The 15,071-nt window shown below is 41.2% G+C and overlaps 1 protein-coding gene across 1 annotated transcript in view; it reads left to right on the top strand.

Annotated features, from left to right (window-relative positions):
• Nucleotides 1-15,071, top strand: part of LOC124788654 (solute carrier family 22 member 1-like) — a 100,472-nt gene that overhangs the window by 13,303 nt on the left and 72,098 nt on the right. Inside the window, exon 3 of the mRNA XM_047255930.1 lies at nucleotides 3,721-3,963. Coding sequence (XP_047111886.1) covers nucleotides 3,721-3,963 — 243 coding nt within the window. The remainder of the gene's footprint in view (nucleotides 1-3,720; nucleotides 3,964-15,071) is intronic.

The following is a 15,071-nucleotide window of genomic DNA, read 5'->3' as shown; positions in this document are numbered from 1 at the left end:
AACATGGACGATAAATAGTTTGGACAAGAAGACAATAGAAGCGTTCGAAATGTGGTGCTACAGAAGAATGTTGAAGATTAGATGGGTAGATTACATGACTAATGAGGAGGTATTGAATAGAATTGGGGAGAAGAGGAGTTCGTGGCACAACTTGACAAGAAGAAGGGACCGGTTGGTAGGGCATGTTCTGAGGCATCAGGGGATCACAAATTTAGCATTGGAGGGCAGTGTGGAGGGTAAAAATCGTAGAGGGAGACCAAGAGATGAAAACACTAAGCAGATTCAGAAGGATGTAGGTTGCATTAGGTACTGGGAAATGAAGAAGCTTGCACAGGATAGAGCAGCATGGAGAGCTGCATCAAACCAGTCACAGGACTGAAGACCACAGCAACAACAACAACATAAATGATGAAGATATCCGTTTGGTGAAACAGTGTCCTGCTGCGTGAAGAAGTCTGTAACTGTCTGCTGCGCATCCTCGCCCGACACTTCAAGGCCTTTTTTAGTCGACCGAAGACGTGATCATGTCTCAACACTCACGGAGGTTTTGTCTGACTGGAATACTGATTCTGAAACGTAGGGTTTCGGCAGTAAACTTTTGATCGCCCCTTACAGGATTCTTGTTACTATTTGGCCGTAGATTTTGTATCCTAAAGTACGCAAGCTAATACCCCGATAATTCTCACACTTACTTCCATTTTCTTTTTTGAATATTGGTATAACAGGGGTTTCATTTCAATCATTTGGTAACAATAGATGGTCCGACAAGTACTGATGAAGAGTGATAATCACTTACGAAACAGTTTGGCCAAATATTTTATGACTTCCATGTAAACAGAGTCCGTACTTGATGAAACCGTATTTTTACACTCTTCCATAGCTTGTAATACTCAATCGACAATTATTACATGTACACATCGGTGATGCTCCTTGACTGTAATGTTTATTTCTATATCCCCTCCCCATTAATGTCCCTAAATAAAAATTGTAGGAACACCTGGGTTGCTTAGGTCAAGGTTTCTGCCTATTTAGCCCAAACACGCCTGACAAGATACAGGTGCGGAAGTGGCTGTAGGGGGGAGGACTACTCTCACATTCTTCCACCAGCAATATTTCAGCGTTCTAACAATCTGGATAGGCACTTAAACAGTTCAAATCGCGGCATAATTTCTTCTCACAGTAGTCTTAGCCTGGGCCTTAGCGCTTCTGAGTTTCAAAGTTTATGATAAATACAACAGATTGGAAATACTGATCACGCGCCAGCAGAGCTCCCACGATACATGTCAGTATCGCGATACGACAGTTAATCTTTGTGTCACTTGTAACATATCCAGTCCAAAGCGCACAGACTTTTGACTCACCACGTTATCTGCTGTGCGTCCTACTGAGCGGCACATCCTTATTTGTTGCCTACTAGGTTCCTGACAGCTGTTTGTGTAGTCTATGAGTCCTTGATGGCAGAACGGAGACAGCTGCATCAGGGTACTCGCATGTACGACGCACCGCATAATGAGCTGAAATTTGGTTTCATGAATGAAATGGGTTCAGCATTCTCACAGACAGCCGAACGAGAATAAGTAGATCAATTGCCAAGTGCCCAGAGCGGGGATGTGACGTGTTGCGGAGGAAATAAATGGCTCGATGATACGACTAGAACGGAGCAAAAAAGTTTCAATACACTATCGTCAGCTTGTCTTTGTTCTGAAGCCGAGATGCCCTCAGATCTAATGTCGAGTCTGAATGGGAGAGTGTATCTTCAGTACCTCATTTAATACACAGGTGGCGAAATGGAGAATACTCCAGTACAACGCCGGCTGCCTTTAATTTCCACTAGGCTCCTAAAACTAGTTAGAAAAGAGTACGTAGGTTCCCCTAGCCACTGACATTGCTTAATCTTATTCGCACAATCTCACAATAGTTGCTGCCTCCTCTACAAATTTTTGTAATCTCTTTCTTTCTTCTTCCTTACTTTTTCTATTCCTTCTCTCATTTTTATTGTTATTAGTTCTCTCTCATTATTGTTATAATTATTAAGTTTTCTTTAGTATTTGATGGAGGGTAGTTTTAATGGATAGATTAGTAGTAGTTAGCTCCCAGCTAGTGCTCAGAAGAAATGAGTGTAGTGGAACACACACTACCGAAACGATTGTCCGCCGGCAGATAACGAAGACACTAGTATGCAGGGTGTAACAAACAGGTATGACCAAACTTTCAGAAAAAAAATTTAAAACCTAAAGAATATGGGCATGGGTCTGGAAACCCTTTATTTCCAGGTTGTGGTTCAATTTGGCTGGCTCTGAGCACTATGGGACTCAACTGCTGTGGTCATAAGTCCCCTAGAACTTAGAACTACTTAAACCTAACTAACCTAAGGACAGCACGCAACACCCAGCCATCACGAGGCAGAGAAAATCCCTGACCCCGCCGGGAATCGAACCCGGGAACCCGGGCGTGGGAAGCGAGAACGCTACCGCACGACCACGAGATGCGGGCTGTGGTTCAATTTCTACAATTCTTAAATACATTAATTCTGGGAAACAATAAGGAAACGAACGTATCAACACAGCATGAAACATTTTTCTAAATGAAATGTTCAAACTGTCCTACGTTAGCAAGGAGGTATGCATTAATCCGCCGTCGCGTTGAATCTCTGATACGCCGATTAGCACTCTCCACACAGCCATGTGGTTAACGTTACTTGTCGGAGCTAGCTGTCTCACGCTGGCGTTAGAATTGTCGACAACTGCACGAAGAAGCTCCTGCTTGTCCTCCAGTCGCGAGTGGTAAACTTAAACGTCCCATGCTCCTAAGACAATGGTCAGTTGTTTCAAACGTCGTCCTGTCGGGGGACCGTCGTTCTGGAAATCTCCCCCGATGCAAACATGAGTGCCACGGCTGTTCTCTCTGCTAATACCTACAGCAAATGGACATGTGCCAACTCCGCATTTGATTATACTTCCACTGCACTGCACCGAAAACCAGGTCGTGATCAGAACTAAACAGCTGATGCTGCTTGTTTGATGATAGCAGAGCAAAGAGGTTACCAGCATGTCAACGCAAGCGATGAACTGAGGCACATGTCAGCATAACCTCCGTTCCCTTGGAACAACATACTCTGGCTCTGAACCTAAGAATTAAACTTTGTAACCAAACGTAACCAAGAGGGTATCTTGAACATTTCATGTTCGAAAACGTTTCACGTAATGCCAATAGCTTATGTTTCTGATTGTCTACCACGATTAATGTGATTATGAACAGAAATAGTGCAGTATATGCATTATGGAAATGAAACATTTCCAGACCCATGTTCCTGAAAGTTTGACCACACCTTTTTGTTACACTAGGAACTCCAAGAAATAACAAGAAAAATATGTTTGCATGCGTGTTTATTGTAGAACTAGCTTCGAAATGTATTGTAGAAGAAAACGGTCCATTTATTTAGCTACGTGAGCTACTGATGGACCGTCAATAAAGAGAAATAAATGTAAAAATTGATCTTAGACAGTCACCCTTTGAAGTTATAGTCTGTAGACAGAAATATAAAATAACCATACGTGACCAAAAGTTAACATAGGGTGCTTAAAGGGCGTTGGAATATTTGTATTTAGATCATGCAGCCATTGACTTGCAGAGGCCGTGATTAGTCGCTGATGAATCGTATATATATAATTGTAACTATATACATCTACTTCAAAATAAAATGTTTCTGCCTCTTCGCAGGGAAGGAGACATCTTCAGCAAATGCCTGATGTACAACCTTACCGACCCTCACCACCCCAGCACCAGTGCAAATGTCACCAAGTGTTTGTACGGCTGGGACTACGACGACACGTGGTTCTCACTGACAGTAGTATCGCAGATGAATTGGGTCTGTGACAACAAACATGTCGTCAGTGACGTCTTGTTCTACTCCCAGAATGTTGGAGTGGCTCTGGGACTACTCTTCGGCTATATTGGCGACATGTAAGGAACCATTCCTTGTCTCTCTCACCTACACCCACTGACTGGAGGGAACGCAGGAAGAAAGATTAGCATTTAACGCTCTGTAGACGATGAGATCACTAGAGACCAAGCACAAGATCGTATGTGGCAGGGACAGGGAAGGAAATCGGCTGCGTTCAAGTGAAACATCCCAGTATTCGTCGAAACCACAGGAAACTTAAATTAGAATGGTCGGATTGAGTCCAGTGTACTGCCCATTGCACCAGTTTCCTTCGATTGTTCAATAAAATGGTGGGAAATTCCCATGTACTGCGAGGTGCTATTTTTCTGTATAATAGAAAGGCGAAAAAATTGACCAGGAAAGAGGCTGAAGTGTAATACATAGTTGTGACCGCAACGAAAATAAAATGGAAGCGAGCAGGACTATAGTGTGTGATCAGAAGTATGCAGACACCTTTTACCTTTATGGCAGCTTTAGCTCTCCTGTGAACTCCTTGAATGAGGTTTATGAATGTCTGTGGAGGAATGGCAGCCAATCGTTCCTCAAGAACTGAAACGAGAGAAGGTAGAGATATAGGACAGTGGGATCTAATTCATACCAACTGTGTTCTATTGGATTCAGGTCAACCTCTGGGTAGTCCTGTTCATTTCAGTAATTTTGTTGTCCAGAAACCATTGCTTCACAGATGCTGCTTTATGACAAGCTGCGTTGTCATACCGATACAAACAGTCATCATCTCTGAACTGTTCCACTATTGTAAGCAGCACACAATGTCGTATGATGTGTTCATATCCTCCCTCATTTAGCGTTTTCTTTAGCGTAACAAGGGCATGACACCCTAAAAAAGTACCCATATACATTAGCAATACCTCCTCCATATTTCACTGCTGCCCTATACATGACGACATGACGTTCTCTACGCATTCGTCGGCCCCAAAATGTTCTGTCGGATTGCCGTAGGATATAGCATGATTCATCGCTCCAAATCACTCGTTTCCGCTCATCCACCATCCCAAGCATCGTTTAGTATTGATTACAGAAATGTGGGGCTTAGGATGAGCTGCTCGCCTACATTACACCATTTGGGTTAACTCTGTACGAACTGTGACTGTGGTAGCTGGAATGCTGAGAGCGCTGTGGAACTCATGAATGATTCGTTCCGCTGATATCACGCGGTTTTTTGCAACCACTCTCTACAACGCTTGATGGCCCCTGTCTGTCACTATCTGAATTCTGCCTCGGTTTAGCTGTGGTTGTTCCTTCGCATTTTCACTTCATAATCACATCACCCCCAGACGCCTTGGGTAGTTGGAGAAGGGCTGAAATGTTCCTGATGAATTTGCTACTCAACTGACATTCAACGACCATTCCATGTTATAAGTAATATTGTTCCTATGTGAGGTTGAGCCAGGGTGGCGTTGTTAGCAGATTTCGATTTCCGCCTCCTGATATAGGCAAAATTCTCCTAAGTATAAAATTCTAGAGGTCAAAAATTTGTTGGAACATTCAAAGTGGCTCAATTTCTCTAAATATAAAATGGTGGGAAATTCAAAAATTGGCATGAAATTCATGTAGTCCATTTGTGCTAAGTGTAAAGTGGCATGACATTAAAAAATCAATGATGGGACATTGTCCCGTTTCTAGAAGTGTGTTACTCGTGCTCAAAAGTAGAATCCAAGCTGGCAGACCCTGCAATGCTGGCCCAACCAACATGGGCGTCAGATATCCTCAGCACTATAACATGACAATCTAAGATGATGGATCCTATGACATGAGCCCAGGACGCTTGGATATCCCCAGCCCTATGACATTAGAATCCAAATGCCAGACTTGGTGGCTACTGGTCCGGGCTTGGTTACCAGATTTTGTTAAGAATTTTATACTACGTCTGCATCTACATATATACTCCACTAGCCACCAAGCGGTGTGTGGCGGAGGGCACAGTTCGCGCCAAAGTCATATTCCCCTCCCCCCCCCCCCCCCCCCTCTGTTCCACTCGTGGATCGGACGAGGGAAAAACGACTGTCTGAACGCCTCAGTACGACCTCTTATTTCCCTTATCTTTGAATGATGATCATTACGCGTTTTGAAAGTTGGTGGTAAGAATATATGCTCTACATCTTCGGCGAAGATTGGATTTCGGAATTTAGAGAGCAGCCCCTTCTGTTTAGCTCGCAGTCTATCCGCAAGTGTGTCCCACTTCAAACTTTCTATGAGATTTTTAACGCTCTCGCGATGGCTAAATGTACCGGTCACGAATCTTGCAGCTCTTCTTTGGACCTTCTCAAGCTCTTGAATCAGACCCAACTGGTAAGGGTCCCATACAGACGAACAATATTCTAAGACTGGACGAACTAACGTATTGTAAGTTATTTCCCTTGTTGAAGGACTGCATCGCTTCAGGATTCTACCAATAAACCGCAATCTACAGTTCGCCTTACCCATTACTTGTGTAATCTGGTCATTCCATTTGAGATCATTTCAAATAGTCACACCCAGATACTTGACTGATGTTACCGCTTTCAAAGACTGGTCATTTATTTTGTGCTCATACACTAATGGGGATTTTCGCCTTGTTATATGCAGTAGATTACACTTACTAATATTGAGAGATAACTGCCAGTCATTACATCACGCATTTATTTTCTGCAAATCCTCACTGATTTGTTCACAACTTTCGTGTGATACTACTTTCCTGTAGACTACAGCATCGTCGGCAAACAACGTAAGGTCTCTGTCAATACCATCAACCAGATCGTTTATCTAAATCGTAAAAAGCAAAGGACCTATTACGCCGCCCTGGGGCACACCTGAAGTTACTCTTGTTTCTGTTGAAGTTACCCCGTTCTGGACAACATCCTGCTCCCTGTCTCTTAGAAAACTTTCTGTCCAACTGCATATGTCATTGGATAGACCGCAAGCGCGCACTTTTTGTAGCAAGCGACAGTGCGGAACTGAGACGCCTCTCGAAAGTCGAGAAATATGGCATCAACCTGGGAGCCGGTATCTAGAGCCTGTTGTATATCACGCACAAAGAGGGCCAGCTGTATCTCGCATGATCGCTGTTTCCTAAAACCGTGCTGGTTTCTGCAGGTGAGCTTCTCAGAGTCTAGAAAGGTCATTATGTCTAAACACAAAATATCTTCCATGATTCTACAAAAAATAGATGTCAGTGAAATTGGCCGGTAATTATGAGCATCCGATATTCTATCCTTTTTATAGATTGCTATGACCTGGACCTTCTTCCAGTCCCGTGGAACTTTCCTCCGTTCCAATGATCTCTAATAGATGACGGATAAGAATGGTGCTATATTTGTAGCATAGTCAACATAAAATCTTACGGGGATACCGTAAGACGCCTTTCTGGCATCTAAGGATCTTAACTGTTTTACAATCCCAGGTTCCCAGATACACTAAACACTATGTCAGCCATCCTTTCGTTTGTTCCATAATTGAAAGGGGGAATGGTGCTGCAGTCCTCTATCGTAAACGAGTTTTGGAAAGTTAGGCTTAGAATTTCGGCCTTCTGTTTATCGTCATCAGTTACATTAGCCGTACTGTCAGCAAGAACAGGTATTGAATTATTTGTAGCGTTCATAGATTTTACGTACGACCAAAATTTTTTTGGGTTACTTTTAAAATCTGCAGATAAAATATTGCTTTCAATTTCGTTAAAAGAGTCTTTGCCCTTCTGACATATGCTTTCATTTCGCATAATTTCTGTTAGTCAGCGGGGCAGTCACTACGTTTAAAACGACTGTGCAAAATTCTCTGCTTTCACAAACAGAAAAAACCAAAAAAATAACAGGAAAAAATAATCATAATCAAACTCAATAAGAAAAACAATAACTAATATAAATAAAGAAAGAACAATATATTCTAATCTCAAAAGAACCATTAATAAATGAGTTGTACGAAGGTGGATCCTTTCGCCCCCTATACTATTGCTAGGCACATACTTCTCTAGCACGTGGTGAACAATACCCTTAAATTTCGACCAAAGATGTTCAATATCTTTGTGTCCTGCAGTGAATGCTTGGAGCTGACTATGAAGATAGTCATTAATGACACTTTCATTTGCTTTCCCAAACAAGAAAACTCTACGCTGTTTCTCTCTCTCTCTTTTGCATCTTCCACTGACATGGAAGCCACAGTGACATTATGGTAGCTAATACCTTTTTCTAGATTAACTTCCTCAAAAAGATGAGGTCTGTTTGTCGCCAAGATATCTAATATGTTCCCATCTCGAGTTGGTTTTCTAACCAGTTGCTGAAGGTTGTGTGTTGAGAGAGCTCCTAGAATAACTTCACACGAATCTTTGCTTCTGCCCCCTGTGATAAACGTGTAATTTTCACAGTCAATGGATGCTAGATTAAAGTCTCCACCTATAACTAATGTATAATTTGGATATTTACTTCCTATGTACTCAAGACTTTCCCTGAAACGTTCTGCGACGTTTGTTGCGAATGCTGGTGGTCTATAAAAACATCCTAATACAATGGCCAATCCTTGTCTGAATGTCAGCTTTATCCAGACTATTCACAGTCCGACGCAGTATCGATCTCAGCTGCGTTCAAACAGCTTTTAACTGCAATGAACACACCACCTCCTATAGCATCAGTCCTATCCTTCTTAAACACTGTCCAATTAGAGTTCAAAATTTCACTACTTTTTATGTCTGGTTTCAACCAGCTTTCGGTACCTAATACAGTATTGACATTGCTACTGTTTATTTCGGAGATTAACTCGGGGATCTTGCTACAGACACTTCGACTATTTACTAACATGAGATTAAGCATATTTAAATCCTTTGGAATGACCAGTTTAGGTGAACTAACAATTTTTACAGTTGGCACACCCACATCAGTGCTATGAACTGGTAATTGCAGAACGACAAGAAATTAATAAATCATTGGTTTCCCCAATCATATGCAGTTGCATTTCATTTGCTCTTAGTTTTAAAGGTCCACATATTCCGTTTCAAATGGTATAAAATTCAAAAATCCATTCACCCCAAGTTATAAACAATGAGAAACCCTCTGGTTGTCAGAACTAGACCACTTACTCTAAAATTAAAACTGTGTAACTTATTGGTGCAACCTGTACTGTTCTGAAACTATTTCCATTGATGTTTGTGCATTGCATAGAAAAGGGGGAGATATGCACAAGCGCTTTTTTTTCTCTTTAAACATTGCCACTCACACCAATCCAATTGCAAAACACACCGCTTGGAGAGAAACCTACAATAGTCCTCCTGAGACAAGTAACTGCACCCACCTAGCCACGCAGAGACAGAAATCCCCGCGCCATATGTCAACAGACGCCATCAGGCTAGGTCACACTCTCTGTCGGCTGGGTCACAAACGAGTGCTGTCTGCTGGCTCTACCATATTAACCCCCACGACGACGCCCCAGAGGAATGGTCCACCATTTATCTGCACTATGCACGTATGGTCCTTCCTGTATATCACACAGTTGAAATGCAGGTAGACGCCGCTCACTTGTCGTTCTTTGTGACCTGGATACTACACCACTGCTAGCTACATGATTCCACACTTAATCTCTCTCTACATTTAGAACGGGACAACAGCAACGTCATGCGGTTCTTGCTACCTGAGAGCATCTAACAATCTCTGCACTGAAGACTGTTTCATATCAATCTACTGACCTGAAGCTGTTTTTAGTCATCATGGATGAGGTAATAGAAAAGGACTAAATTTACACCACTGTAATGTTTACGGTATGGGAGCTATTTCAGGCCTCTTAGTGTCCGGAATGCAACTCTATTAATATTCCAGTGTCGAAAGTCTATTTGCGTACCCGACGTACTTTCACCTAGCAATTTTTTTCTATACAGAGCTCCACACGCTTTGGTGGCAAACTTCAGGGGTGACTCTCAAGTGCTGCAGCCGTAGAGAACCTCAGCCTTCAAGTGAGTCATGCATAGAGTTCCATAATCATACATAATCTATGTGAGTCGCACCACCCATCAAAGGACACATTGCAAGGTGACAACAGCACTCACAATATCTGTAGGCGTGCAGCCAGTGTACTGCTGTTATTTACATCGATAGCAATGGACACTGTGAAATTTGGAAGGACTGCAGTCAGTTTTTTGAACGTCTGCGATGGAAGTTTTCAGAAAACCACAAAATGGGAAGCTCAAGACAACACTCTTTACATATACTCAGTTCTACTCATCCGCTGGTTTGGTGTCATTATCAAATAGTCATGTTAGCAATTATCGAATTTAGAAATAAGCTACTAAGATCATAACAAATCAAAACACCAATACGAAAGTGTAACACAGATACTCTGGGATCTCAAATGAGGTTGGAGAAACGTCTGCAGCCCTATGAAACTGCTAACAGAAAACATAGCTGTATAAAGAGAGGTGCTTTAGTTACAAACAAAGGCAAACACTTCAGGTCAGAGCGCTTTAAGAAGACGATTAAGTCAGTTATCGGAATATTACGAGCTTTCACATGTAATACAGCATGATATATATTCGACAAGCCCTTGTTTGGTTAAAAGTGAGTGAAATTAATGATTTTTTGAACCGGTCATCCTTTCTTCACCTTTATTGAGTGCAATATACCCAGATGAATACGTCATACAACGAATCCGACGTAAGCAGAGAAGACGTGAAAGCAGAATTTGCAACGCTGATGTGGTGGTGATTTAACACCGTCTAACAATACTTAAGACTTAATGGTGAAATAAAATCAGCATGTCAGTACTGGATTGGTCTTCTGCAGACGTCTACAAGCACGTTCTAAGAATCAGACATTTCCATCACAACACAGGCAGAGCTACTTCAGGTAAGACATAATGTAGCTCCATATAAGAATCTTTACACTCAGCAGTACAAAGGTTCAGTTACAGTATATAATAATTTATCACCAGGGTCAAGTTTACTTAATACTACAAATGCACCAACCGGGTGAAAACGAGCGGTGTACACGTGACTTGTCTCTGGCTATCAGTCATTAGCAACCAACTATCGGTATACACTAGTGTTATTGGTATTTGTGCAGCTGGCTTAGAAGTTAGTAGAACGGAATCTTGAGCGGTTAAACCTTACGTATGGCTAAAAAATCTTGTGAAATGATTTGAAACACCCAAATGTTTTTGCCCGTTTGTATCCAGTTGACAGAATAAGGTGAGAGATGCCAGTTAAAACATTTTTAAGGCTTTACCCAACGAATATTACTAACCAATCCGATGAAAGTGAAGTTCTTGACAGAAAAAGACGAGCTCAAGGCAATAAGGTCAGAAACTAACAGGAAATGTAGTAACCTCGAAAAGTCAGAGAATGATCGCTAGTGAAATGAATTACTTGGAGAGTAACAAAGATAGTGGTACAGGAGGAAACTTTAGAGGCCTGAAATTCCAGAGCACTAGTCATTTAGGGAAAGCGTGCTTACAAAGCTTCATAAAGACGTATAGTCGTTGTGAAGCACTCCATTCTAGAATATTAATCCAATGCTTCGGTGTCGTTATCAAGCGGGTATAAACACATTTACCTTACGAATTTAGAGACTCAGTACTAGGATCATAAAAGTTCAGTATTCCCATACGAAAGTGTAAAAGATATAGAAATCAAATTTGTGTTTTCAAAGTAAATATGTCAGCTTTCAACCGGATTTCTAGATAATTTTTGATGAATGACTGTGTGGTTCCATCAGAATGTAACTACTGATTTACGCCCTCATCAGTGTGAGCTACTAATTTGTCTGTAATGATCAAAAGTAGACTTTATGTTAGACTATAATCTTCACTTTTATAGAACGAAAGCGATCTAGTGTTCGGGACAGCATTACATTTTAATGTGATTCCTCACATAAACGACAGACATATATATCAAATATTTTCACATGATTTCCAAATCATTTTGGACGAACCCTGGTGTTATTTGTGTTGATCTGCTGGATATAGAGCTATCCTTACGCTCATGTCACACATCAGTCCACAAAGAAACCTCACTTGTGATTTACTATTAGATCAGCCCTCAGAAGAAGCTCGTTTGTGATTAATTATTTCATACCCCACCTCATCAGACCACTGCAGCATGATTTATGCATTATACCACAGTCAACCGTAAAAGAGTTTGCGCATGAAAGTTTCGGTCAACAATTCAGAGTCGATTTTGTTTCTAAGAACTACCCTCCAGAGGTAATACTCTCTCTCTAACGACTTGAAAGTCGACCCCTTAAATGCCATGTGAAGTAAGTATTCTCCGTTTGTTCTTAAGAAGATCAAGGTATATGATCAAACAAACGCACTGCAATGTGAGTAGCAGCAGAAAATGGTATAACAGGAAAGATGTCTGGAAAAAGTTCGATGCCATAATTCAGCAGCTACATTCGCTAATCAGGAAACCGGGCACACTCTAACTTAGCGAAAGACCTCACCTCGACATGTTTACTCGTTCTGGGTATATTTTGGATGGTGTGCCTAAACTTTTTACCACGTGAAATTACAAGAGTGTAACTGCAAAGAAATTGTAGACAACAGAAGAAATACATTCAAAAGAAAAAGAAAAAAAGAGAGAGGGAAACCGATGCACCGAGAATGAATTATCTGAATGTGATGGAAAATGCCAGATGTAATGTACATACATAAACAAAGAGGTGGAAAAACTAATTACTGACTTGCTTCATTTGTGAAGTTCTTTCTGTTGAGTAAATCATCCAATTTTTCTGTAACTGTAGTCATCTTTTTGTACATGTACATTGCATCTACAAGTTCCTTCTCATTCAGATAATTCCTTCGTTGTGAGTCCAGTTTTCTGTCGTAGAGTGTATGTGACAAATTGGCAGTCAACACTCATAGGAATAAAACTGGATGGATGCAATAGGGTGCTGGAGACTGACGCCAAACTCTCCTTCATGGACAGTCACGCAGCGAGAGTGTAGACAAATAATATGACTGAGCTTCTGTAACGCTGACAAGAAATCAATGCATGCGTAGCACGTAAAACTTCTACATTCTCAGTTCCTACATTTGTAAGTGTAGCAGTCGGAAAACGCCAAGCCGGCCGTTGTGGCCGATCGGTTCTAAGCGCTTCAGTCAGAAACCACGCTGCTGCTACGATCGCAGGTTCGAATCCTGCATTGGGCATGGATGTGTGTTGATGTCCTTAGGTTAATTAGGTTTAAGTAGTTCTACGTCTAGGGGACTGATGACCTCAGATGTTAAGTCCCTTAGTGCTTAGAGCCATTTGAACCATTTGAAAAATGCCAAAGAAAGAAAATTCCACTGTTCACTATAACGACAGTCTACACAGCTCCATCCTAACACATATACAGTGTTCTAACATAACAACACTTAATACTAAATGAAACACTGTTAATCAACATATCAAATTTCGTTTATCTGCGAGTGCCACTCACTCTTCTTGTTGGCGTACAACTTGCACAACACATCATGTAGCTTCTTCTTTGTTCTCTTCTTCTATTGCTTAGTATTTACATCCTTGTAAGCACTCAGGCGACAATATGACAGTTCAGCTCTGCCTGTCCAGCTTCGCTCGATTCCACACATATATGTTTGACTTTGAGCTTGTTTCTTCCTCATTCCACTTCTTCCTGAGCTTCTCTCCATGAGTGGGCTAGCTTTAATTATCTCCTATGTCTTCGCATTAGTGGATGAGGTGGAGGAGATTAGCATTTAATGTCCAGCCGACAACGACTTCATTAGAAACGGAGCAGAAGCTCGGATTAGGGGAGAATGGAAAGGAAGACAGCCGTGTCCTTTCAAGGGAACAATCCCGGCATTCGCCTTAAGTGATTTAGGGAAATCGTGGAAAACCTAAATCAGATGGACGGACGTGGGTTTGAACCGTCGTCTTCCCCGAATACGAGTCCGCCTGCTAAGACTTCGCAATAGTAATTGTACCTTCTCTTGTTTCCTCCCCTTACGTTCGCTCTTGACTCCCGTTGCTTTTCCTCTGGGGAGGTTGGGGAAACTTCGCCGTGGCTGATGTACAGATTTCCTTATTGTGCCTGTGGGACGGCCGCAGACTTCCATAGTAGCCATGTCTACAATGTCTACATGTCTACAATGTTATTCTCCTGATATCATATTTAAAAATACTGATTCCTACTTAATTACTTTTCCAAAAATTCTGCGTGCATTTTCTCATGTCTGGGATAGTACTGATCGTTCCAATCAAATTTAAACTCTTTTCACATTCCTCTACATATAATAAACTTTGTTCTTCTTTCTTCAAAGACAACATATCGTCAAGATTTTTTATCACAATCTAACAAACTCTGATATTTATCTTCTGAATCTTGTTCTTGTTCCATGGCAGCCTGCTTCAGCTCATCTGTTTGGATATTCAGTTTCACAGTATGTTCTTCAACCATTTACAATACGTCTGAATCCATACTGAGAATGTTAGCATCCGTTTCAGTACTATACCCGTCTGTACAGGTACTAGTCGTTTTTTCGTCTAAAACTTTTGTATTTTTGAGTCTCTGTATGATATGTTAAGTTCGAAACTAGGTGTTTAATTAACAAATTGGTGTTTAAAGTTGCTTCTAAATCTGACTCCACAGGCAACGAGCGTTCTCACATAACAGGAGAATTTTGCATATCTTCACAAATAACTGTGGATATCTTTTCTTGTCTGTCTTCGACTATTTTCGCATTTTCCTCTTGATCTTCCTTAAATGAAGATATAATTTTTTCCTTTAATTATATCGCCATTTCCTTCACTGTTTCTTTTGACTTTCTTTTCATGCTTTTATTTCTTTGGCGATATCTCTTTGGCCTTTCCGAAGTTCTTTGAATTCTTTCCCGTATTACTTCGTGACATTCTCTTGCCTCTTTCATTTTTCTGCAGTTATTTCAGTTCCTTTGTGACTTTTCTCTTCTTTCCGACATATTTGACCATTGATGAAACCACAATCAAACAGTCAAAACTTGGAGGTGGCGGGGCTCAGTTTTACTACTAAATGGTGTCACCTTTATTTCTTTCAGTTTTTTAATGTTTCATTGTTAGGCTCACAACAACTAACTTTTCCGTAATCTTTCGATTTTTCTTCTTCGTTGTCAGTTCTCTTCCTCTCTTTCTCATCCATCTCCTCCACCTCCTGAATCTTTAATTCCATTGCTTCCC

Source organism: Schistocerca piceifrons, chromosome 3 (genome assembly GCF_021461385.2).
Source record: "Schistocerca piceifrons isolate TAMUIC-IGC-003096 chromosome 3, iqSchPice1.1, whole genome shotgun sequence".
Taxonomy (NCBI): Eukaryota; Metazoa; Arthropoda; class Insecta; order Orthoptera; family Acrididae; genus Schistocerca; species Schistocerca piceifrons.
Note: the sequence above shows the minus strand (reverse complement) of the source record. Positions and strands in the feature narration are given on the sequence as shown.